We start from the raw sequence: 25,706 nt of genomic DNA, 5'->3' as shown, positions 1-25,706 counted from the left end.
TTTTCTAGAAGTCGCTGAAGCTTCTGCTGGGTGTTTGTCAACTCTGGTCACACTGGAACTAAAACAGTGATAATTGGAATTCAATGGAAATGAGGAAACGATGCATACACGTACTTGATTTGCACCAGAAAAGTTGGCGTTGTGCAGAAAAGAGATGTTGTGCAATGGGAATACATTCACTGTGATTCGTTCGAGGCTCGCCGGAGGAAGCTGACACAATGAGTGAGAGATTACACATGAAGGTAGATGATTGCTGTAAATTCCTGTGGACGCTGCAGATGGGAGCAGCATCTGTGAGGATTTATGTATTTCATCTCCTGCAGCTTTATCACATACACGAACAGATGTTACCTCGCAATATAAATTAAAACCCAGTCTTTCGCCCATGTTCTTACAAAGAAGTGGAACGGAAGTGATCAGTGTCTGGAGGTGACATCGATACGTGAGCCCCCCTAAAGACGGCACCATTTGTTTTTTTTCCCATGATGCTTCACTACTGTCATCTTTGCTTGTGATTAACAACTTCCTATAAACATCTTAAATACCAAACTTGCATTTAAATAACACAATGCCCCACCAACAGCTGATAGAAGAGTACACCTGTGAATTAAGATGGGGTAAAGAGATGGTTTAAAGGGCCACTCCACCAATTTAATGCATGAATATAGCCCCCATGTGCGAAGTGTCCTCTTGGATGCCCCTACTGTAGATAAAACATGATTATGTGCTCTGTCGTGGCGGCTGGACACCAGACTAGTTCTGAACACAACCTCTGAGACTGCCAGACACCAGTTTGAAGACGAGGGACACAGTACTGAGGTGGTTCACTGCAGATCTGATCAGAACTATGACTTTGGGGATGACAGGACGTGGACAGGAGAGACAGAGACAAGGCTGGAATATTTTCATCTTACTCTGTTTATTGAGGATTTACTTCAACCAAACCAGAGGTGATTGGTGAGAGACAAACTGAGACCGTTTTGGTTGGTTCTGTTTCATCATGTCTAGTTTGAATAGTGTGTTTTACCATGATTATAGAAGGTAATAAAGCTGAGGTTGGTGAGACTAGGTATTAAGACTAATACGTATGTAAACAAAACCACCCTGTTAAATGTCACAACCATGTAAACGTGCAAAATACCCATCATGAACATGAACATACCTCAGCACAGCTCAGGGGTTTTGTGTTGTGTGATTTGAAAGACCCAGTTAGTCTGACGCCGCCTCCGCTGCTCGCTCGATCTTTGGGTGAGAGTCGCTGTGCTTCGTGCTACTGAGCTGCAAGCTGCATAAGAGGAGGTGAGTACAGCACATGGTTGTCATTACACACCATAGTAAACTACCTCATGTTCCACTCACATGTACGAAAACACCTGATATTATCAACATCAATGAACGTAAAAACAAATATGGCAAATGCTACTACGGCTCACTGCTGGTCGCCTTTGTTACTACTGGGAAACTGGCTGCTATCTAAGTCAGTGTACGGTTATATTTTTTTGTTCATTTAGGAAAGAACATGTCGAAATGTCTCCTTTATTGACAATCTGAGTTTATAATGTTGATTTGTGGTATTACACGACAGGAGGGGCTAAATGGGGCTGAGCTGGTTGGGATGCAGTCCATCCAGTCTTTGGAGTCTTTCACGTAATGTTTCTCCTCATTCTGTTATTGTGAGTTCATCTTTTATTGAACATTTTAAACAAAAATTCTGGCCTCATCACCAGGTGCTGCTGTCTGGATCAGCTATAATATGGCGTGACGGACAGCAAATAGTAGGAACTACTTCTTTGCCAGCGTAACCCAACACTCACGTCCCGAAACAGATTTTATCAGCCAGCAGTCGTGGTGCCACTGAATATACACACACGTTTCTCCTGCTTGACTGACTCCACAAGGACTGGTTGTGCAATCCACAGCCCAGCAGTTTGCTGTATGAGTATATTCATAAGGTACATGAGTGTAGCTTTAGCTCTTGTCCCTGTGTTACAAAAGAGGAAAAGAGCAATTCACTCGCTGGGAACTTGCAGTCGCGGCTGCCTTTCAGTAGAGTTAATGCATGACTATTTAGAGCTCCTTTCAACTGGGCCTGTTGAATGGCATGAATACTGCAATGGATGGTTCTGGTAAACTTTACATTTGGAGACACCGTGGTTGCATTCACGGTTTAACATAACAGTGAAGTGGCAACGTCTCACAGGAGAGTCACATTAACATATTAAAGAGTCCCAGCTGGGGTTAAAAGTAGGTTTGTCACACCTTCCTCCCCCCTTCACTCTGTCCCCTCTTTCCCCAAAGTCCACCTTCACGTTCCACATTATCTTCTGCACATAAAGTTAGCTCCACTGGGATTGGCAGGGAGGTCATTAAGGTGTTATTCATTAGTAGTGACTCACTCCCATCTACCTGGTGGGCCCTTCCTGCCCGAGCACTCATGCCACAGCTCTCTCTCACAGGAGCCACGTTATCCACTCTCTGCTCCAGGTAGAGTTTTTTTTTTTTCATCGGCACGTTCAGGAATCCCGGCGTGATGAAAACCAAAAAGGAAGTCGAGGAGGTATCAGGAGTCACTCTGAATCACTTTGCTGAAGGTAAGACTCATAAAACTTTAAAACTGCAGCTCCGAATGATCACCAGGGTTTGTTCCGTACGGAGGATTGGACCGTGATCAAAAAAGTTTGGCTTGTTTGCACCCAAATTTATAGTGAGGACACTTTCTTTACTGCCATGTCATCGTGAACTTCTCTGCGATTGACTGGCGATTAAAATGTGACAAAAGAGCGGTGAAATAATACCCCTGCGATCTAGAACGCGCCATTAATCTGCACGCGTAACTTTTTATTGCGCTTGTTCTGAGTGATGTGCGGATGCGTTGACCTTCGCGGACAAAGGTCACGGTGTGAATACGACGAGGAGACATCAATTAAAGTACAATTTATTAAATTCAAAGATGAGCGGAATCCGTCAGGAGAGCGTTGGACTGTGTTGGTGTTAGATCACGGCAATATTTCCGTTAAAAAGCTCCACTTGACTCGTCGGCATCATCAGGGTTATTGATTTAGAACAAACAGGGACATAAACACTCGGAGGCAAGCGTCTAATGTTTTATCAGAGAACTGAAATGAACTCGGATCCTGAGCCTGTTGATCATAAATCCCTCCTGGCTCTTCGGTATAAATAGTAATCACACAGTCTGTCCACACATGTGCCCCATATGTAATATTCAACTGCAAAAACAAATCATCGCAAGCTTTTGTTATGCACTCTGTTACACATTTATAGCTTCCAGTCAGTAAAATATTATCAGCATATTCATCCAGTAGCTCTTCTGTGTCAACCAGTGCTGCCTTATGAAACTGCTCATAATTAGAGGACTCTTTCTGCAGGTTTTAACATCGTATCTCCGTATTCGTTGCTTTTATAACCAACAACGTGAACATCACGCTTGTGTCTTGTGTTCCTGCTCTGACGACCCTCAGGTGTTCTTGTGTTTTTTCCCCCCTCAGTTACGCCTGCAGGCACTCAGAGTTTGATTAATGTTTCACAGCAGACTGAAGAGAAACTCACAGTAAACCTGCGATGAACCCTCTGACCGTAAAACATTAGTTCATTAATGCAGCATTTCGTTTCCTCCCTGGCCTCTTTTTTTTTTTTTTTCCTTTTTTTAGAGATGGTGTGTCACTGTTTCACTCAAAGTTACACCAGCGATGAAAGTCCACAACACACACTGCATGAACATGTTCCTGTGTGTGAGCAGGACAGGAAGCTGAGGATCAGTGTGTGCAGTATATTTAGATGTCAGTATGTTTTTTTTTGTTTTGTTTTTTTTAAATGGAGAATTATGAAGGCGGTGAATCAGCTCAAAGTTGATCAGTTAACAGCGCGTCAGGACACTAATTTAAAGTTTAATCATCTCCCAAGAAGTGCAATGATTTCTCATCATTTCAGAAGTAAAGAAAATAAGTTAAATAAATATATATATCAGGAGCCCTGTGGATTTAGTTAGAGGAAAATAATAAATCACATTTTTTGCACAATATAGTATTTTTAACATTAATGGTGGACTTCTTGCTGGGATACATGTGGTGCCCTTTTATTTCTTCTGCCCTTTGCCCCTCAAAATCCTGAGTCCACCACTGCACAAGATAATGAGAGCATGTAAGACACTTCAAAATGTGTTTTAGAGCGTATTATATAGTATATAAAATGCACATGCTGTTAATTTAGGAGTGTGTTTTGGGATTTATTAGCTCAGATATCTTGGAATTGCTTGGAAAAAAAACAAAAAACATAGAGGACACGACCTCCGTTTCCTCGGTGGTAGCTCCCAATCTTTTTCAGATGTTTCAGACATTTTGGAATCAACAACACAACATCAGGAATGTACCACTTTCCCTGATGAAGCAGGTGAACTGTGCAGTGAGAGTTTCCATTATGTTCATTCTCACCGATTGACCTCTTTCACAGAGAAAATCCACCTTTTATCCAGCTGACACTCTGAGTGGGATGTGACCTTTAAACTGAGCATACAGCATGAAAAACACAGATTCGGGTGCCTGCTGGTGTCTTTCTGTCTTTAGACAACTGCCTGCGCTGCCATCTCGTGGCAGACGAGAGGAAAGTCATGCCAACACTTCTGGGTTTATTTCTTGGCCTTTATAAAGTTGACGCTGACCCCGTGTCCTAATTCTCTAACTCCTACAACCCACACGAAGGAACTTCTCCTGTATCTTCTTTGCATCCACACCGCCAAAACTTTATGAAATAAGAATTTACTGCCCACCTATGCTGTGCCCTGTTACTGCCTTTTTGTTGTCAATTAAAAAGAGCCTGTAAAACTTTACAAGGTTGTAACGTCTTGAAAATAACAAGCGGATAATTACATCATGCAATTAGGAATTCAAAGGGAGGAATCCACGCAGAGAAAGTCACCTGTTTGCGCTATTTGTTTTCCTCGAGTCGCAGGATCTTCGCAGAGGTCGATTTTAATTATCTGTATCAACATCCCACCCAGGCAGTTAAATCTGTCGTAACCAGATGAAAAAACACAACGTTACAACGAGTCCCACCAGGCGAACAAGTGAAGTTTGCTCCTGGAGATGAACTGAGCATTCCTCTGGAGTCAAACTTAATGGGAAACATCACAGCGTGTGAAACAGAGTGATGGTCGTGTCACACAGCTCGGCCTCATTCGGTCCGATCGACTCTACAGCAACAATAACTCCACGATCATGTGACCCTGATGGTGTGAGTCCATCGTGCTGGTGAAAATATGTTGTGCTTATTAACTCGTGGAAAGAAAAAGTGCAAAGTGGACTGGAGCGAATAAATAAAGAAGCAACAGCGAGTTAATGAACGGCTCAGCAGTTTCTGAGTAACTGAGTAATTTCTGAACATCTTTAAATGTGATCGTTGACCGTTTAGAGCACAAAACTGATCTGATCACATTCGCTGGAGCACAAATCTTACTGGCTGATCTTTTCTGCCAGATCAGTATCAGTACAGGTTTGGCTACATTGTCGTAGCGTCTCCTCGACATGTCAGACGGCTGCCGGAGTCACATAGATTTAACACACAGATCTATAGAAACCGCACTGACGTAGGCCGACCAGATAGCCACAAGAAACAGCGACTGTCCCTGGAAATGTTCCTGTTTTTCTCTGTGTGCAGTGAAATAGCCTAAAACTGGATACATGACATCTCAATTGATTCAAAAAAGGGGGCTGCTTGGTACGTATCATTCTTCTTCCCCCACATATTTGGCTTGTGTCAGTTTTAGAGAGGACGGTGGTGAAAAAGAAAAAGAAAAAGAAAACTCAATGAAGAGGCGATGGAGTGAATCCACAACATCAAGCCAGGTAGAGAGGAGAGGAAGAGACAGAGACGAAAAGAGGATGAAAATGTGTTATTACAAATATTAAATACAGATCCAAGACAAAAACAAGGCAGGAAATGGGGAAACTGTTCCTCCAAAATATCAGATTTAAAATCTCACTCTTTATTATAAAAAGATTAGAGAGGAAGGAGAAGAGAGTGAGAAGGAAAACTCTCAAGTACAGAACTTAAATACACATTCACGGTACTTTTACTGTATTTCTATTTCATACTTCTGCGTCTCTACATTTATCTGACATTTATCTCGGCGACCGGGCTGAGATTTTCATCCAGATTATCTAAGAATGAATCTCCTGAAAACTTTCAGATCAAACGAAACAGACTAATAATCCTGCGTAACTCTTCCCTGAACAAACCTCAACATGACTGTCCCACAAAACTAACCAACAAACATTTTTCACTTTCACTTCACACGGATGCATTTTGCCTCATTTCTAATTGAAAGCTTCTTACCTCACCATAAACAAAAGAAGCAGCTCTGAAGTCAGGACGTTAAACAAGCGAGTTCGTACTTTTACAAAGTAAAGTGAAGTTTTCTTTAACAAGTTTAAAGTCAAATCAGGAGAATAAGAACCAGAGAAACGCTCGGCTCACACACTCATTATCAACAGCTACCTGTATCGTATATTCAAAGGCACAAGGACCCAGCAGAAACAAACGCCCCTCTCACCCCCAGGCCTCCTCTTCCTGCCCTCCCACTTCCTCCCTCAAACCCATGTGCTGCTAGAGGAGGTGCAGGGAGGTGGCTTCACCTCAGCATGTGTGTGTGTGTGTATGTGTGTGTGTGTGTGAGAGAGAGAGAGAGTGTATGGGTGTGTGTCATGTAAGAGACTGAGAGGAGAGTTCGTGAGTGAGTGCTGGGTGTTTGGGAGCCGAGACAAACGATGATGGGTTGACCTCTGGAAAGCGTCTCACCTTTTTCTAAAAAAAGAAAATAAAAGAAGAAGAAGCAGCAGCTCTGGAGAACATGGAAGCCCAACAGGTCCTCCATTTTGTGCCATCTGGTGAGTGTTACAGGGGTGGAGTGGGGTGAGAAGGTCTCTCATGGTGCAACCTGAGCCAACTGTGTCAAACACGTGGAGGAAGCCTCTCCGCACTGTGTGTGTGTGTGTGTGTGAGTGTGTGTGCTTGTGTGTGTGTGTGTGTGGCACTGCAAAAAGTTGTCCCGGCGTTTTAATCGCGCTCCCTTTTTAATATTCAGTGGTTCAATCATGTCATAACGTGAATGTTTTGTGCGTCTTCACGGGTCTTGATGTTAAAAAACTCAGAATGTGAACAAGATGCTTTTATTGCCAGGAAGGCCAGAGAGTCAGAAGCAAAGGATGTGGTTCAATATTTACAATATGGGCCATAAATGATACATGGAAGGTTTTTTTTTTTTTTTACAGCAGACCTGCAAATAATAATTAAGCATCTGTTTTTTTAAGGCTCCCGTAGCGCCACAACAGGGGAGCGAATCGTCCCAGAGAAGCGTGTTATATCGATCTAAAAAAAAAAGTCCGTCCTCTGCTAAACTTTCTGTTTTCATGTAAAACGGGGAAGTGTTGCCACATCGTGACACTTGCAAAATCAGCCTCACTGGAGCCGTAACAAGTACTCCCTAAAAGATGCGTGAAGCTTCTCTCATGTGACGATCTGCTGCTTTTCTTTGTCCTCACCGACTGTGTTTGGGGTTGTGGGCAGAACAAGTGGTTTTGATTGGTGATTATCAAGACAAAACATCCGAAAATAGCTCAAAGAATGCCAAACACGAGCAGATCCAGCTGCTAAATTGTAGTGATGCGTTGCTTTCCTTTGTCGTACGCGATAACAACTGTATTTACTTGGTTTTGTGGACAAAACAACTGGTGTGAGGGAGGATTTGTCACTATTAAAATGTCATTAAAAAGACAAAACAACAAAGAACTTGAGTGGCTCCATGTGAAGACATGCTGCTTCTCTTTGTGTTACGTGATAGTAAACTGAATATGCCTCAGTTTAGGGACAAAACAAGCAGCTTTAAAGATAGTTTCCACTAAAGACTACATAAGTGCTCAGATTTGCCAAACACGAGTGGATCCAGCTGCTCCAGTGTGACGATTAGCTGCTTTTCTTTGTCTTGTGTGATGACAAACCGACTGTGTTGGTGGTTTTGGAAGAAAATCAGGTGGTTTGAAGGATGATTTTACGTGCTGGTCATACATGTTTTTTCTCTCGAGTGTCATTAACGGGTTAAAAAGTCCTACTTGAGGTTTCGCAGGTCGAGGGATAAGAAGATTATCCCGCAGAAAAATGTCTAATCTGGCAAATTTCAAGTCTCTCTGCTCTTGCTCTTCAAATTCTCTTGCTGAAGTTGATGATAATGTGTCAGTTAAGAGTTCAGTCGTTACACTTAATCAGATTTAATACACAAGCCGCATCAAACCTCGTTATCATGAGCTTTACAGCCATGATGCAGGATTAATCATCCACATAAAGACTCGATGTTTGTCTGCTGACGTGAGAACAAAAACTTTCCTTCCACCGTGCGCCGCGGCTGCTCCGCTATAACTTGTGTGACTATGATTACTGTTGGTCCAGTGCTCATATTCAGCATCCTGGATCAACAAACACCGGGTCGTCTTTATCCTCGGCCTTTGAGGTGTCGATGTGGAATGAGCTGTGGTTCCTCCTTCCTGTTATTTGCTTTATTTCAATGTACGAGTGTGTGCATTGTGACTTACAGAACACACACCGCTCACAGTACAGCTGCCGCTCGCAAACACCGCGGTCAAACTCGCCGCTGATAATGTTCATTAAGCCTTTTATGGTGCCGTTTTTACAGATTTGATAACCTGGCAGAGTGTTGTGTCTTACTACAAAGCGCAAAATTGAAAAGCAGACATTTAAAAGAGAATCTGCAGTAACACCTACAAACACGCCGCCCCCCCTCTCTGTCCTGATGGTTCGACCTTGCAGAGCTCAGTGCAGTTATCAGTTCTGAAGTTGTTTTCAGAAACGCAACAAGGATTCTTGTGTTTCCCTTTTTCGCTTCAAGGACATCCTGCCCACAGGTAGCAGGGTGGCAGAGACAGAGAAAAACTAAGTCTGCACACGGCTGTGGGAGAAATCACAGACTTCAGATCAGCAGCAGCGGCGCAGATAACGTGTTACAAACCACAAATAAGTTTAGATTCAAGGTGTCTGATGCGTCTATTAAATCTCAGAAACATTCAAATCTGAAGTCGCAGTGAAACGTCTTTGTGTCTTTATCTTCGGTAATGCAACAGATTTCTGCCTCATTTTACTTGCAGGTTGAGGTGGATTAAAGGAGAAGTTCACCAAAAAAATTAAAATTCAGTCATTGTCTACTTGCCGTTCTGACAGAAAAGTCTGATGAAGCTTCAAAAAAAACACCACAAAACATCTCTGGAGCTTCACAGCACAATCATGTTCACTGAAGCAGACCGGGACTTGTTTTAAGATGGTTCTTCTACTTTTTGAAACGAGTCCCCGTCCACGTCAGCTGTTCAGAAGAAAGCTGTGATGCTGTTTTGCTGTGAAGCTCTTGAAATGTTTTGTTGACTTCTACAAAACTTCACCCGAATGGAGGCGAAAAGGTAACTCTCCTGATTTTTTCAAATTTGGGGTGAATTTCTCCTTTAAACAAACAGAAAGCGGTACGGTGCAGCTGTGCAGAGGACAGCAGGCCCACTTAATTCAAGAACTGTGATCTAAAGACATCTTTTTTCTCCAGCTTTGACGGACCAAACACTCACTGGGACTCAACATGAGCTGATTCTGCAGCCAGAGGTCGAGCTGACCTCACAAAACAGGATTTCAGACATTTGCTGCGTCTCAATTCAGGGTCTGCATCCTTCGAAGGACCCGGCCTTTGCAGTCTTCGAAGGCGAGTCCTTCAGAGAGACCTTGTTGGTCTCGTTGTTGGTCTAGCCTTTGGAAAATTTCCAGATGTTTTACCCTTACGTCATGATTTCTGCCGCCCAGGCCTGCGAAGGTGACGATCTACACCACGAGATGTCGCAAAGTTTAGTAGCGGTGTTTCCTCCAAAAACAGGGAAAAGAAGGAGCATTTGAAGGAGCCTTCGGATTGGGACATAATTGTCCTTCAAATGCTCCTCTGAAGGATACAGACCCTGAATTGCGACACAGCAACAGTCTGACGTCATCTATCTAAAAGGTCAAAGGTCAGCTTCACTGTGGCATCATGACAGTCAGAACAGGAGATTGTGACGATGCTTCTCGTTTGGCTGGATGCTGAATCAGCGACAGTAGAGATCGTCTGTGCTGCTGTTCGACGCGTCTGAGGCATCTGTGTTTACAGAATTTGCAGCTTCTGATCCACATCTGAACAGAGCAGTCGACCTCACGCTGATCGGCTTCACTGATATTGATCTTCCTGTGAACGCGGCTGCACCATGTGACGACGCTCTCTGTCAGTCCTCTGTGAACATAAACATTCTCTCTATACTGAACAGGAGATGTCAGCACAGGGTCACAACGTCTCCTTCAACAGAACCACATCAACAACAACAACCTGTTGAGCAACAGTTCAGAAACAGTGGTGTCGATTTCAAAGCTGCTGCGGCTGAAGTGAGCAACAGCCGGCTTACGGTCGTGTCACCGTCGATGTCTCTGTAAACTCGAGGAAGTGAACCCGCCTGCCGACAGGAAACCCACAGAAGTGAGCTGCCGCTACCCACAGCAGCCTGCAGAGACAATAAAGACACAAGAGTTACATGAAAACACAACAGGTGACGCTCTCATCTGTTTCCTCACACCGACTCTACTGTCAGAACGGACGGCATCGAACGAGAACTCTCATGCTGCTGATAAGAACTAATCCAGAGTATTTACCACAAACTTGACCTTTTATCTTTTTTCTACGAGACGCGGCTGTAGAGGTCTCAATCAGCCGAAGTGAATCGTCCTCAACGCTCCCCGGCGCCGCTGCAAACGGCTCTTTGCATAAGCTGCTCGGCACCCTGCTGTCTGTGCCGACTCCCGTGAAGCGGAGGAGGCCTGGGAACGTTCCCTCTAATCTGCTTTCAGATATATCGCCTTGTTTGGGAGCCCCCGGGGCCGCTCCGCCTGGGGGCGAGGAAAAGCTCATCTGCACCGCCGCTGCAGCGTCTCACAGATACACGAGCTTCTACACAAACATCAGACACAGCTGGCCTCAGATTCGAGTTGTAACTGAGAGCGGCAGAGTTTCTCCTTCAGCTTCTCAGCGTGTGTCGCTTTTCATTGTCCTCTTCACTGAGATGCACCTTTTTAATGCCTGTAATTTTATGTCACGTGATGTTTTACGTTACTGCGAAGGCCTTCCGGGTCTGCGTACCGTCTTTGATATTCAGTTTTAATTCCTCTGCGCGATGGCAGCAGTTTAAAAGGTTGACTTTCTTTCCGCTGGGTGGAAGCCAGCTGGTGAATGCAGAGTGTTTTTGTCGCCGGTGAAGTGAGAGCTACCGTTGCACCGGGGGGAGAATCCAGCTGGGTCGAACTGTGTCAGTCAACATGGAGTCAAGTTTCACACGGTTTCATCAGCATGTGCTGGGCTTGTGTCACACGTCTACATGAAACCATGCTAGGTGCGCCCACTGAGAGTTTTTAGCACTTTCATTCATGATTGGCTGAAAATGAACTCCCTTTATTTTCAGCTCTCCACTTTCTACGAAGGGACAAACTAGAGGTTTTTTAAAAAATGACCAGACACGACAAAGAAAATCTGGTTTCGGGATTTATATGTATTCAATTTGTTCTGTAAAACATAAAATTATATTGTTACATTTTCCGTAAATCTAACAGTCTAACATGTCGGTAAAGATTTCCTCACACTTCTGCAGAAGAATGGTAGAAATACTTTTTAATGTCTGTATTTAAAGGATGAGTTCATCAAAAAAAATTACATTTTCTACTGACCTCACTGGGAAGTGTGGTGGTGAACATTTCTGGAGCTTCAGAGCAGAAACAACTGAAGCAGACGGGGAAACAACATTCTCCAGATCACAAAATAATTTCAAATAAAAGTTATTTACACCCTTGACGTGCAGTCGAGTTTGTGCACCATCTAACCTCTTCTAGCTGAGCAGCTGCAGTGAAGTTTTTGGCTTTAGCATGAAAATTAAAAGTCTTTTCAAATCAGTCTGGGATCTCAGGGGCTTCAGGAGACTTGGATTACATTAAACAAGCAGTATGGAGCCATTTTGTTCTTTTAGTTTTAAAACGAGTCCCTGTCGACTTCAGTTGATTAGGAGAACGCTGGAATGTTGTTTTTTGCTGTGAAACTAGAAAACATCCTCCCACCTGACTTCCCATCGGCATGAGGCTGACACAACTTACATAACTTATGTAAAATATCTGCAATATTAACGATTTTAGCTTTAAAACATTCAGGTGGTTAAACACCTGAAGACTGTCTGGACCTCCGTGTGCTCGGCGGTGACTCCTGTGCTGGTTTCACATTCAATCAAATGGAGACAAGGAGGCCAGAACCAAATTAAAGCAACAGTATTGATTAAATCGGGTCACGTGACTGCGTGTTGTCAGACAGAGGTCGCTCGTGGTGCTATGATTACACTGACTGCTGCTTCCCTCAGCTGAGTGGAGAAAACTTTACTGTTCTTGGTTCACTCTCACTAACAGACGTCAGCTGTTTTCTCAGCACTGATAAACAGTTTGTGGCAGCAGAATCAAACAGCTGACTGGTGAATCCAGCCTGACGTTTCCCTCCAGAGTTGTTTAAAACCAAAACAAGAGCTAAAAGCAGCGTGAAATCTGGCTGATGTGCAAATAAACAACTTTTTCTTTTTTTTTTTTTTACTAATATAAGATGAAAAATGAATGACTACAGCTTTAACGTCAAATATATTTATTGTATCTAGTGTTCTGCAGTCATCACTGTTTATATTTCTAACATTTCCATAATGTGGCTGAAGATTAGAAGGCCAAAACAAACAATGAGAACATTTAATATAAAATACTTTCTAATGAAAATGAACATAAAGTTTGTGTTTCCTCCCACAGACACCTCGTCCACCGGGAGGTCCAAGAATGGATATGTGTTCCAGGAGATGGGTGCGTAGCTGCATATACATATATATTGACTTTTATTGCTTTTCTTTGCATTGGGTCGAGTTTTCATATGAGCGCAGACGTTATTAGTCAAAGGTTTTTTTTAGCTTCAGGACACGAGGGTGAGATCAGCAGTTTCCTTACATGTAAATGTAACGCCACAGTTATTTATGCTAATGCCGGCGCTTCCTCGCTGCTCACTGATGACCCGTTTAACATGCTGGTGAGCACAGCCAGTCCCTTCTCCAGTGTGTTGTGAGGTTAATTAATGGGTAAATAACGAGGCAGATGATCTCCGAGTCGATGATGGGGAGAGGGAATAATCATAGCTCAAAGCTGTGCTCGTGAAGGGTTAAGGTTAATTCTCTAATTCTCTGCCTGTTTCTTCCTCCCCTCATAAAACTCGCAATCGAGATGCCATATTTATCTTCTATACAATTAAGGAATTTACGAGGGGCTGCTATTGTTATATTGCTGCATGTCTGGTTTAAGGGGGAGATTTTATTGGGTCTCTCTCTCTCCCTCTTGCTGTGTGCTCGTCAACAGATGGCAGAGAGGTGGGAGGCAGAAATACACTGTCCCTAACTGGAGACACCGATAATGTGGCCGGTAACATCTTGACCTTGATGCAAAGAATATTTTTATCTCTGTGTCTGGTTGAACTCTCATGTTTGATTCACTCGACTGATGTGATGCCGCCAGAAATAATGTTCGCGCTTCACATTTCTGCAAACATCGGATATGCTGAAGCTTTTGCATGTGATACTTTAGAGACGTACGCTTCTTCATGGTGCAGATTTAATTTGATCGTCGTGACAACGTGTTGCGTACGGTCCGGTCAGGTTTGGGCGCAGAACAGAACGTGGCGAGGGTTATAAAAAATATCACTTTGGCATTAAAAGGTGGAAACAAATGATCAGAAGAGAAGCTTCTGTTTGCTTTCACGACTCACTAAACCGAATAAACAAACATACTGTACAACTTTGTTTATGTGTGGCGGACCCTGCCACCTTTCTATCTTCACACAGAGTTCTGGGAGCAGCTTGTTTATTCACAAATATGTCAGAGTTTGTATTTCTTCTTCTTAACCGCCTGTGTTTGTACCCACAGAGCTGCAGGACGGAGAACAGGAGGATTGTGGGAAAGGTTCACCGGTCGCCAACAAGGAGCGCATCTACGACAGTCAGATCCAGATCAGTGCTTCAGGTGTGTGTCTGTGTGCTCGCTGCAGTGTTGTGCTTTCACTTTGTCTCGGCCTCTTGTGATTTTTATTGTGTGAGAATATTTTGCAGCCTCTGCAGTTCGGAAATCACTCGAGCCAACTCCGCTTCCTCGAGTGACAAACACTGAGAGGGAATTCACGGACGTGAACTGGCAGCGAGTGCGACGTGAACTATTAATGCTGCAGAGATTCAATTCTAAACTTTATTTATCGACGAGAGAAAACTTTGGGAATACAGAACAACAGAGTGCAGTGCTGATCGGAGACTGTGTGCATTAAATATGAAATTCCATCTGTGTTGTATTTACAGATCCCGACTGCTCCGGGTTTGGACTTTTAAACACAACAAGAAAAGTAAGAACTGTTTTTTTATCCTCTGTGTGTCGTGTCGGGATAACTACAGAAAAACAGCGTTTTATGGATTCTGTCGTATTTTTTCCTTTCTGAAAATATTATATTTCCAGCGTCAGACAGCCCAAATCCCCAGATTTCTACCCAGCTCACACTTAATAACTAAAAAATAACTGTGACAGCATCAACAGTGAGCAGAGGAGACATGTGAGGATTAACTTGCTGCTGGGGAGAAAACAAAAATCAGAAGACTAACCTTTAAGATCTTATTTGCACAACAACAGAACTTAATATTATCCCTGTTGTTGTTGTTGTTGGCTCGCATCAGTATGTGAAGCCGATGAACTTCCAGGAGGAAGTGCGTGCCCACAGAGACCTGGACGGCTTCCTGGCCCAGGCGAGCATCCTCTTGGATGAGAAAGCTGCCACTCTGGACGACGTCCTGAGGCGAATGCTGACTCACGTGGTGGAGGACGGCCACGGGAGCTGCGACGCAGACGAGGTCATGAACTCGCTGTTCACGGACGCGGGAGGGAAAGAGTTCAACGGTGAGGAAAGAAAAAAACACATCAGCACGTTGAAGATGAAGCGTTTGGTTCAGAGGTGTAAACATTAAAGCTTTTCTGGCTCCTGCAGTTCACCTCCTGTCAGAGACCATCCAGGGCGTGACCGCCACCTCCACTGGCATTCGTTACCAGCAGTCCTGGCTTTGTATTCTGTGAGTTCATCCACGTCTCTGAACAGCCTGCAGCTCAGTCACTGTTGTGTAAATCTCACAATAAATCCTTTCATTGGACAAATCATTTTTAGTTTTGGCTTCACCTGCTAATTCACGATCAATCATTTATACGAGAGTGATTCTGATTCTATCAATCCAGCTCCAACGTGAGGAGCCTGCAGAGACGCCATGTGTGCATCGCCCGCCTGGAGAGGCCGCAGAACTGGGGAGTCAACTGCTGCGAGGCTCGATACGTCATCCTCATCCTCGCGCCGCCGAGAACCGTAAGGTTCTCAGTTTCCTTCTTAAGATAGAGTCTGTTGAGCAATCTGGTGACTAAGTCGCTCAGCTGCTGAGCTGCAGCATCAGTTCACCAACAGAAAATTCATCACCAACTCCTTTTCTTTTTAAAGGAAGATGCAGTTATGTAATTTCCTTTAGACTGTTTAAGGAAAAAATAAGAGTAAAATGATAATCGGGCACATTGGGCTCAGCAAAAAGGCCTTTTTCAGTATTTTTCTGACCAAATGATTGATTGAGGAAACAATGGGATGATTGTTTATGAGTAAAATAAACATGATTCGATGTTTTCATATCAGCTTCATTGTACTTCTTACTTCACAGGCACCGTACACATTAACAAACACTAGTGTAAATATGTCAGAGTTCAGCAAGAGACTGTTGTTCCTCTCCAACCTCTTGACAAATACAACAAAGTAAACCTAAATAAGCGTTTGGGATTAAAACACAAAGTTATTCTCATGGTCTGAAGCAGGCGATCAGAGAGTGCCGTCACCGTGAGTGGGTGTAGTTGATTCACAACATGTTCTGGTGGGCGGTGTAGGTTTCCCAGCAGAACACTGAAGTGTAACGAGATGATCAATGTTATTCACACCACCTGTCGGCCGTTTTAATGTTGTGGCTGAAAAAAACCCCGAAAACACATAAAATGGCTCCACACAGCTCGTCCGACATAAACCAAGTTTTCCGGAAGCCCCCGAGATCCCAAACGGATTTAAACCTGTTGTTATTTACACTCTCTAGGCAGTCGAGCCTGCAGTCCATAAAACTTTTCCGGGGGCTTCACAGCAGAAGACAGGGTTGGAGCACAGCTGGGGATTTATTTTAAAACCAGGAAAAACATAAAAATGGCTTCGTACAGCCCATCTGAAGTCACCAGAGATCCCAAACTGATTTGAAGAGACAATATTTACAGCTTATTTGAAGCAGGAATCTAAACTGCAGCTGCAAAACTGAATCACCAGTGAAACTTTACCCGACTCTCCATCAGCACGAGTGAAAGTAGACAACGACAACTTTTACATTTTAGGGTGAACTTAACCTTTAAATTTTAGGACAGAGCCCTTAAAAACAGTTTGTTATTGACGGATTACATCTAAAGTTTTAACCGTCTCTTCATCCCTTTCAGAAAAGCACCAAGACGGCCATTGAACTGGGCCGAACCTTCGCTACGATGTTCTCCGACATCTCCTTCAGGCAGAAACTCCTGGAGGCGAAGAGCGAGGAGGAGTTCAAGCAGGAGCTAGTCTGCCAGCGTCAGCAGCTCTCCATCGCCAACGAGAAGCAGGACGAGGAGGAGGTGGACAACTCGGATCCACGTAAAGGGAAAGCGCTTCAGGTGAGAGAGCAACGCAGCGACGCGTCGGCTCCGTTCGACTGACGTGACATGAAGCTTTAACGTAAATATACCACAAGACAGGAAACAACCCAACATTTACGTTCTCCACTGGCTCCCCACATGTGCAGACCACCCTGGTGTCTTCCCGCTCCGTCCAGAAAAAAGTAGTCGAGCCAGATTATCTGATTATCCTGTTTCCACACTCTATCGGCCAGGCCTGAGGAATGAGAAGCAGCTGGGCAACAGACTGAGAGCGCTGCCAGGTCTGCCATGGATCTGGCAGCAGAATGTGCGCAGCGCTGCGTAATGATAAACTACTTCATCATGTCCAGTGTTTAAATTAAGAGGAAATGTGTGTGCGCGCAGCAGGAGGTAGGACATGAGGGAACACCCAAATACTGCCTAGAGAGAAAGCACGTATTTGTGTTGTAAAAGGCCAAAGTTAACAGCAGGTTGCGGCTGCACCTGATGTCCCGAACGCCTTCAAAACATCATTTAAACGCAGGTTTGTTCCTGCCAAGACGGCCTTCTAACCCCTTCTGCAATTACAGAACTGTAAAATACAAAAAAAGCAACAGATGATGGACACTCAGGTGTGCCAGCGTCGTTGATTTAATACTGGAAGAACGGCTGCGCTCTGAATCTTCTTAATCACACTCATTTAAATCGATATAGTCAGTTTATTTTGTTATACGTGACGTGACTTTTAAAGAGCAGGTCTCAGCATTTCACTTTAACTTACATGGACCTCACATCCTCTCATAAGCCACGGCTGATAAGCAACATACACAAAACACGAGTTATCCATCCATGAAAATAACTGTAGCTTGTTTTTTTCCCTGCTAATTAAATATTTTACCGTCTTCTCTCACTCACAAAAGTCACAATATGCCGTTCTAGCTCTTCTCAGCTTCGCCTCCGCGGAACATTCCGGCTGTCGTGTTTGGCATTTAATAGGAAAATGAGTCCAAAATTAGTAAAACTACAGAAACGACACTCAACAAGGACGTTACTGAATATTATAAAAAGATAAAAACACAGCGGTAGTTATGATCCACATGAGCACTGACAGTTTAACTAACAAAACAGAAAGTGCAGAAGTCTTTTTCTTCTCCTCAGCCGACTGCACACACCTGATCCAATATGGCCGCCCTGATTGAATCTTGTACCTACAGTGCAAGCTGTTTTCTGGTCTGTTGTAATGTTTGGCTTCATGATCGCAGGTGGAACCAAAAAAACCTCTCGCAGTCACCTTGTTTTCCCATCAGCTGCTAATCAGACGTGACTCTCCTCATGACTGTGTCTCTCCGGACACGACGGCTGCAGTACGTGACTGAGTTTTATCTTCAAGTGTCCTCGACTGACTTCCGTCTTTTCCTCCTCAGTGCAAAGATTTCCTGAAAGCCGGTAAAGGAGTTTATGACGACCTCCGCCGCAGACTCCCCCTCTACCCCTCAGACTTCACAGACGGTATTCACACTGTTCTTGTAAAGAAAATTTAGCTGATTTTGTCTCTGCCAAAAAAAATCTGCCTGAGCTGTCTTCTTTAAAAGTCTCTCTGTGAAGACTTTCTGCTGCTGCTGTAAGATCTTTTTCAATAATCCATCAAGGTATAACTGGGAAGGACCGCTGCCTGCTGAAGTACACCACCACCGCTATTTTCCTCTACATCGCCATCCTGCTGCCCGCCATCGCCTTCGGCTCACTGAACGACGAAAGCACGAGAGGAGAGATCGGTGAGAACTTTACAGTCTTCGGTTAATATCTGCGTCTGTTCGATCCGAAGCGTACAGATGTGCTGACGTGTTCGTTTGTTGGTCGGCAGATGTTCAGAAGACCATCGTGGGCCAGAGCATCGGAGGAGTCATATATAGTTTGTTTGCCGGCTCGCCACTCGTCATCCCGCTGACCACGGCGCCGCTGGCCATCTTCATCAGCGGTCTGTAGTGTGTCCTACCATTCAGACAACAAGAGAGCAGCCACATGTTGCTCTAGACTCCATTTATTTACACTTAATTATATAATATGTGTAATTCTGAAAGGCGTCGATTTGTTGAACCTGTGTTTTTTCTCACTTCTTCGTGCTCCGCAGTCATCAGAGGCATCTGTGACGACTACGACCTCGACTTCGACGCCTTCTACGCCTGCATCGGTTTGTGGAACAGCCTGTTCCTCATCCTCGGAGGCTTGTTCAACGTCAGCCTGCTGATGAAACTCTTCAAACGGTGAATACGCGCCGCCGCTCGCAAGCAAACATTTGTTACCGTGACAGATCGCAGACAGAAGCCCCCCGCACGCTCGTAATATATGTAACCGAGCACGCAGCCGCGAGGTCGCCGATAAGAGAAGACGCATCTGTTATGACTTCCTGTTTTCAGCCATAATTACTGTGTTTGTTTAATGCACGCTCTCACTATCCGGGCCATCGTTTAGCCTTGACTGGACTGTTACGTCTGTGCCAGAATAAACAGTGGCACTTTAATAAAACATGAATGATAACGCCAAGCTTTTCTTTATTCCCACTATCTCCCAGCTCCACAGAAGAAGTCATTGCATTGTTCATCTCTATAGCATTTGTCGGGGACGCGGTGAAAGGCACCATCAAAAGTAAGTCGATCCAAGGTCGGACTGCATTTTAACAAGTTCTGAACTGTCAGTCCACGTCCGAACGTGCCGCCCATCGTTTGTTACAGGTAATGTAGCCCATCAAATATACAGATCCATCATGGAGGCTTGAGGGGAAAAGCAAACATGAAATCAAACAGGCCCCCCCCTTCCGTGTGCCGCGGAAAAACAGACAACCCTGTAATGTGAATATAATGAAGTCGTTCACGTTGCTTCAGTTTGTGTCTTCGTCACGAGGGTTTTGTCACAAGACGGCAAATAAACAGACGAGCAGCTGGTGGGTTTCTTTAGAGGCTCCCTGCTCTCCTCCTTACGCCTCGGGCTGCTGCAGAGTCCCGCTTAACTAGAACAAACTGAGAAGAGTTTGCTTAAATGTCCTTGAATACCTGGAAAGAGCTAATAACACAGATAGGACGGTACAATATGTGTGACGAGGACATAAAATATATTTTGTTTGATATTCTCCGCCTCAGCTTCTCAGAGTTTATTCTGGCTGTGATCCAGAACTGGCCTTGGGCTTTTCTTGGACTTAACAAATATAATAAATGTGTAATATTCTAAATTAAACCATGTGGAGTCTTTTAGTTTATATCAAAGCATTTTTTGTCTCCCAAAAACACAAAAATATGCAGTTTCTGATGCTGCTGTTTGTTTTTTTTTCTTCCTCTAGCGTTTTATAAACTGTTTGTTCTCGTGTACGTAAAAGGTCAAAGTCTGAATTTATGCATAGCAGCTCTGTTACTGGTGCTGGCTCAGGCGTGTGTGAGCTGACCAATCAGAGGAGACTAGGTGTTCAGGTAGAGGCGGGCCTTAAAGAGACAGGAGCCAAAACAGAGGGTGATGATTCAAATAGCAGAAATAAACATGCACACATGGAAAACTATCATTCAGCCTTCACTTATTTTGTCATTTAAACTGTAGTTTTACTTAAAAGATTGGTTTTCTGTGGACAGGATCTTGTAAAAGTCTTTTGTCAGAACCAGAAGCAGTTCAGTTATCGATTGTCCCGACATTTACACCTTCCTCTCTTCTCCCACCCACACCTCCCTAGTTTTTCAGCACTACTACCACGCGCCCACGTTTGCGACCACGAACAGCACGGCGCTGCTTCTGCAGATTAATGAGATTCTCGAGAAGGCCAATAACCAGACGGGAACCTCGCCTGGGAATCATAACGGAACCGTGTCACCGCCGGAACACGCGTTAATCTCCCTGCCCGAGTCTCTGGTGCTGTGTACCAGAGAAAGGCCCGTCCTGTGTCTGCTGCTCATGCTGGGGACTCTGTGGCTGGGTTATGCCCTCTACCTCATCAAGAGGAGGTATGTTCACCTACTGGACCGTTCAAATGTGCAGCCTGCAACACAACAACACAAGTGAATGTCCTTTTAATTAATGTTATCAGTGATCTGACGCTGGGTTTGTTAATTCAGTCTCATTCTGTGCAGACAATCATTACTCACAGAAGTGGAGATATTAAAGTTACCAAAGATAATAAAAAAGACGGAATATCTCCATCTGACGTGACGATGTTCGATAAAAAGAGAATATTCTTCATGTTTTTATATAATTTATCCAATCTTTATGCTACTCTGGGAAAATAAAATATGGAAAGTTAAGTTTTACTCAGCAGGAAGAGTTTATATTTTTATTGTAGTGGAAGAAATCATGATAACGATACTGTGGTGGGGCGTCTCGCTCTCGTCCATCATCTCCTGCATGTGGCAGCAGCAGCAGCAGCAGCAGTTAGCTTGTTACTGCATCGACAAACAGCGGACGGAAGTTTTAAAGTCATTCAGTTACAGATTTTTCACCTTATTAGACGTTTGATACATTAATTCAGTGGAATTTGATTGATATTTTTGTATCTTTTAAGAATACAGAAAATCGAGTCAAGGATTCAATAAACTTAATTGTCTATAGGGGCAGAAAATGACCTTCGGTTAGGGCTCAAACAAAAAGAGTAGTGTCTGTTGTTCCTTGTTTGAAATGAATACTGCAGCAGGAATAAAAGAGTTCTTGTAAGTTCTGCTTTTGGCCCAGAGGAACTCTGAAACGGCCGCCTGAAGGGAGCAGCTGAAACGAGCGATGAAGTGTTTCAAACTGCTGCGTTTCACAGTCACATAGTGAATTAAACGACCCAGCAGAGTTTAAAATGTGAAGAATCAGCTCCACTTCAACTGACTTCATATTTAAACCCTGGTCACGTGTTGCTTTAACAACATTCCAACAGAATAAAACACGTTAACACGACCCTACATGCACTGAACGTTGTTTGAAATAATAGTTTTGCTCCTTTATAGTCAATGTAATTAGTGACTTTCCACCACTGCCTGTCGTACCTGCATCAAGAAGATTTACATCCCAGGAGTCAGGCAGAAGGTTACAAATCACCAGCAGTGATTTCCACCCTTCAGGTATAATAATGTAACACATGAGGCAGATAAATGTAACTCTGCCGTCATGTATTTTCACACAGCTGACTCCCGGCATGTCACTGTTCTTTCTCCCCCCTCAGCGGCAAACTTTCAGCCGCCTGACAGTATTTTCAGTAACTACAGTAAATAGACCTGTAAAACCTGTTGAATTATTACATCACAGTTGCGCACTGTGGAAATGTGTGTCGCTTCTTCTCTCCCCCGCAGCCCGTATCTGAATGCCAAAATCAGAGAAGTGGTGTCTGACTGCGCTCTGCCGATCTCCGTGGTGATATTCTCCTTCATCGGCTCCTACCTTTTCATTGACATACAGCGTGAGTACGGATCTCTTGAATAAAAGCAGTGATAGAAGGGTACCTTTGAGACGTAAAGCCACAACCTCGGCACAGAACATTTTCCACTGTTCATAAATCAGCTGTCGGAGGGGAAGGAAGGGAAAATATTGGCCCGCCGAGTGTTTAAACTCAGCGTGGGTCCTGAATCAAGACGAGGTTGCATGTTGCTCATGAAACAAAGGTCACCATCAGGCTTTTCTTTTATTATAATGATGAAATTTTCACCTCTTACATGTGATAAAACTGTTTGTGTCGTTTTTATATTTAATTGGCTGTTTTCTGTAAATCGTTGCCTCATTAGTTCCTCAATTCAGCGTCCACGATGGCCCAATCTTCAACTTCCCTCCGTTTGACAAGCTGTCGAGTATGAACACGCTGAGCGCGTTCGGGCTGGGTTTCCTCCTCGCGTTGCTCATCTTTATCGACCAGAACATCGTCATCTCGCTCACACATGTACCGGAACACAAGTAAGACCAAAAACACAGACAAATCCCTCATATGGATCGTCGTGTTTCTCCTCCACTAGTAGCTCAACAAATACTGCCGCTGCAGTCTGTCAATGACAAACCACTGTGTGTGTGTGTGTGTGTGTGTGTGACGTCTGTACCAGGTTGCTAAAAGGCACGGCGTTCCACTGGGACTTAATGCTGACTGGCTTCATCAACATCCTCATGTCCTGTCTGGGCCTGCCATGGATGCACGCCGCCTTCCCACACTCCTCCCTGCACGCCCGTCAGCTGGCCAAGGTGGAACAGCACGTAGAGAACGGACACCTCTACTCGACGTGAGTGAAGTTAAAACGAGGAGGATGAGAAAAAAAAAAAAACACACACACACAAGCGCTGAAAGACATTCAGATCGCGGCTGACTGACAACACCAATATTTCATGATAATAGGCGATTTGAAATGCTTTTCTCTGCCTTTGTGTCAAACAGCATCGTCAGTGTGAAGGAGACGCGCCTGACCTCGCTGGCGGCCAACATCCTGATCGGTCTGTCTGCGTTCATGCTGCCCATTCCTCTGCAGTGGATCCCCAAGCCCGTCCTCTACGGCCTCTTCCTCTACATCGCGGCCACTTCACTCGATGGGAACCAGATGGTGGACCGCATGGCCCTGCTGCTTAAGGAGCAGGTGAGCGGGAGGGAGGGACGCTGTTGGTTTGACTGCTCGATCTGTTTGCCTGTTTGTCCATCACAACAAGTTACGTAAAAGCCGCAAAAAAACACATTCAAAATGTCTTAAATAACACGAGAAAGATCAGCATGAATCAGAGAAACCCTTCTGGAACAAACAGCAAAATGAACACGCACACAGAGGAAACTTCCTTTTTCACACTGAATTTGTAATTCATGCAGCGACAGTCAAACGCTGTGTTCAAAACACAGCGTGCCACTGAAAACAAACCTTTTAACCCCATCCTGCATCTCCGTCTAGACCTCCTACCCTCCCACCCACTACGTCCGCCGCGTGCCTCAGAGGAAGGTCCACTACTTCACAGCGCTGCAGATGATCCAGCTGATCATCCTGTGTGCGTTCGGGATGTATCCTCTGCCCTACATGAAGATGGTCTTCCCTCTGCTGATGATCCTGCTGGTCCCTGTCAGGTAAGACGACCCAGCCAGCATGGGAATAAACACGGCACCACAATGTCTGCATAGCGGTTCTACCTGAGTGAAGTGGCGGCGATGAGAAGATCTGGTTCAATTCTCTAAATTCAAAGTAAAAGTGCTTCCTTTCTTCTCGCCTTAGCACAGGGCACACCGGACAACGCTGACCCACAATGCTTTGCAGCTCTTTTGTGCAGCCCTAGTGCTGCATTCTAGACAACTCAGAACTTGTAAAACTTCTCACCGCCCACGAGAAAAGAACAATACGCGTCACTTAAAGCTGGGATTCCTACCTGTCAGCTCTTGTCTGATGTGACGCTGACACTGTGAAGGAGGTCGGATGTATTCGTAGACTACATCGTTAGCATTAGGCTAACCTTGTCCGACCTCTCCCTGACTGTTGACTGACTGCAGACGGGTTTGTCTTGAGTTTACGAATTAACACTTCTAAGTTTGATTGTACTTTTTTTGGGGGAGTTACAAGTGGAGTATACAAGTGCCGTAAAATTAAATGTATGACGGTGTCTCTTGCCTCATGTGTCGTTTCCCTCCACTGTTCCATTTCTATATATTTATATATGAAGATGGCTGCATGGCTGAGGGCTCAACTGTGTGCACATTTGTCAGCCAGGTTTGTATTAAAACCGTGACACCCCTGCTGGTCACATCTGACACTGTAGATCAGGTTTGGGGAGGAAGGCTAAGAAAAGTCTAAGAAAATAACCCAGGTGATAAACACAAAGCTTTTCAACCTGGAGGTGTGGAGTTTTTGTATATAGATTATTTACTAATCAGAACTGATGTCTCAGCTTGTTGTCTTGGCGGATATATCTCTATTTATCTCTCTATATTTTTTCTCAGGACGAGCCTCCTTCCCAGAGTAATCGAAGCCAAGTACCTGGACATCATGGACGCCCAGCACATGTAGAACAACCGAGCGACTTCAGGAAAACATTCGTGTTCTTCAGCTGGAAGGGAAACAGACTCAGAATACAAACTAAATGAAATGCATTTGGGCTGCAAGACGTCGATGTGAGCGCTCTGCTGGTGACTCGAACACCCATTTACACCCCGTAGTTGCTTTCTCAATGCTCAACACACATTTACTATCAAGCGTAGCTGTCTTTAAGATGTGTCTGACGATACAGACACGAAGGAGTTTCATCTGTTGTACTGCCTTTTTCTTCATACTCACACACTCAAACACACAGCCACATCTGTCTTGAGCTTGTTGGTGACATTTTGTTTGTGATATTTAAAAGAAAATGTTAATCATTTCATGTAATTGAGGCTTCGTGTTGCTTAATAGAGAGCCACCTAGTCTGTGTCTGTGAGGTAACGGTGTGCTGTGGATGAGGCGTTGAGGAGGATCTCAGTGTTTTACAACCGTGAAAAAATGACTTTATCTGAGCGAGGAGGAATTTCTCAGCAGAGGGGAAATGTCACAAGATGTTCGAGCTGTTCAGAAGTGAAATAAATGTTATTTTTGTCACAATAATGTTGATAGTTTTAAAGGTAATTGTCTTTGTGCATTGCAATGTTGGTATTAAATCAAACTGTTACACAATTAAAGCCCTTTAAAGGATCTGAGTGAACATCTTTCATTGTGCTGCACGTCTGCCATAGTAACTCCCGAGGCATTACACTTAACATGCAGCACCAGGCGCCGACACTGTAGGTAACAGCACCTGCTCAAACAGCATCACACGCAGCCTCAGCACCACGCCATCCTTTATCAAGCCGAGGGCGCCGACGGTGGAGTCTCACATTTGTCCAACAGATGGCAGTAGAAGCTCATCGTCGGGGTGCTTGGAGCTCAGACTCA

General features: G+C 44.3%; 1 protein-coding gene across 2 annotated transcripts; it reads left to right on the top strand.

The window, feature by feature from the left end:
• Window positions 1–2,402: 2,402 nt before the first annotated feature.
• Window positions 2,403–25,467, top strand: LOC119007796 (sodium bicarbonate transporter-like protein 11). 2 transcript variants are annotated; one of them, XM_037077696.1, is made up of 20 exons: window positions 2,403–2,591; window positions 12,901–12,951; window positions 14,059–14,154; window positions 14,481–14,524; window positions 14,850–15,069; window positions 15,158–15,239; window positions 15,400–15,523; window positions 16,669–16,878; window positions 18,264–18,348; window positions 18,489–18,614; window positions 18,704–18,817; window positions 18,971–19,103; window positions 19,412–19,485; window positions 20,555–20,822; window positions 22,146–22,252; window positions 22,575–22,740; window positions 22,884–23,057; window positions 23,210–23,405; window positions 23,709–23,878; window positions 24,743–25,467. In XM_037077696.1, exons 1-20 carry the CDS (start codon window positions 2,531–2,533, stop codon window positions 24,807–24,809), a joined length of 2,568 nt encoding a protein of 855 aa, XP_036933591.1. In that variant the 5' UTR covers window positions 2,403–2,530; the 3' UTR covers window positions 24,810–25,467. The 2 variants fall into 2 exon arrangements, with proteins under 2 accessions (XP_036933591.1, XP_036933592.1); XM_037077697.1 differs by lacking the exon at window positions 2,403–2,591 and adding an exon at window positions 6,682–6,899.
• The last annotated feature ends 239 nt before the right edge of the window (window positions 25,468–25,706 follow it).

Source organism: Acanthopagrus latus, chromosome 18 (genome assembly GCF_904848185.1).
Source record: "Acanthopagrus latus isolate v.2019 chromosome 18, fAcaLat1.1, whole genome shotgun sequence".
Classification (NCBI taxonomy): domain Eukaryota; kingdom Metazoa; phylum Chordata; class Actinopteri; order Spariformes; family Sparidae; genus Acanthopagrus; species Acanthopagrus latus.
This window is presented reverse-complemented; position numbering and strand designations above follow the sequence as displayed.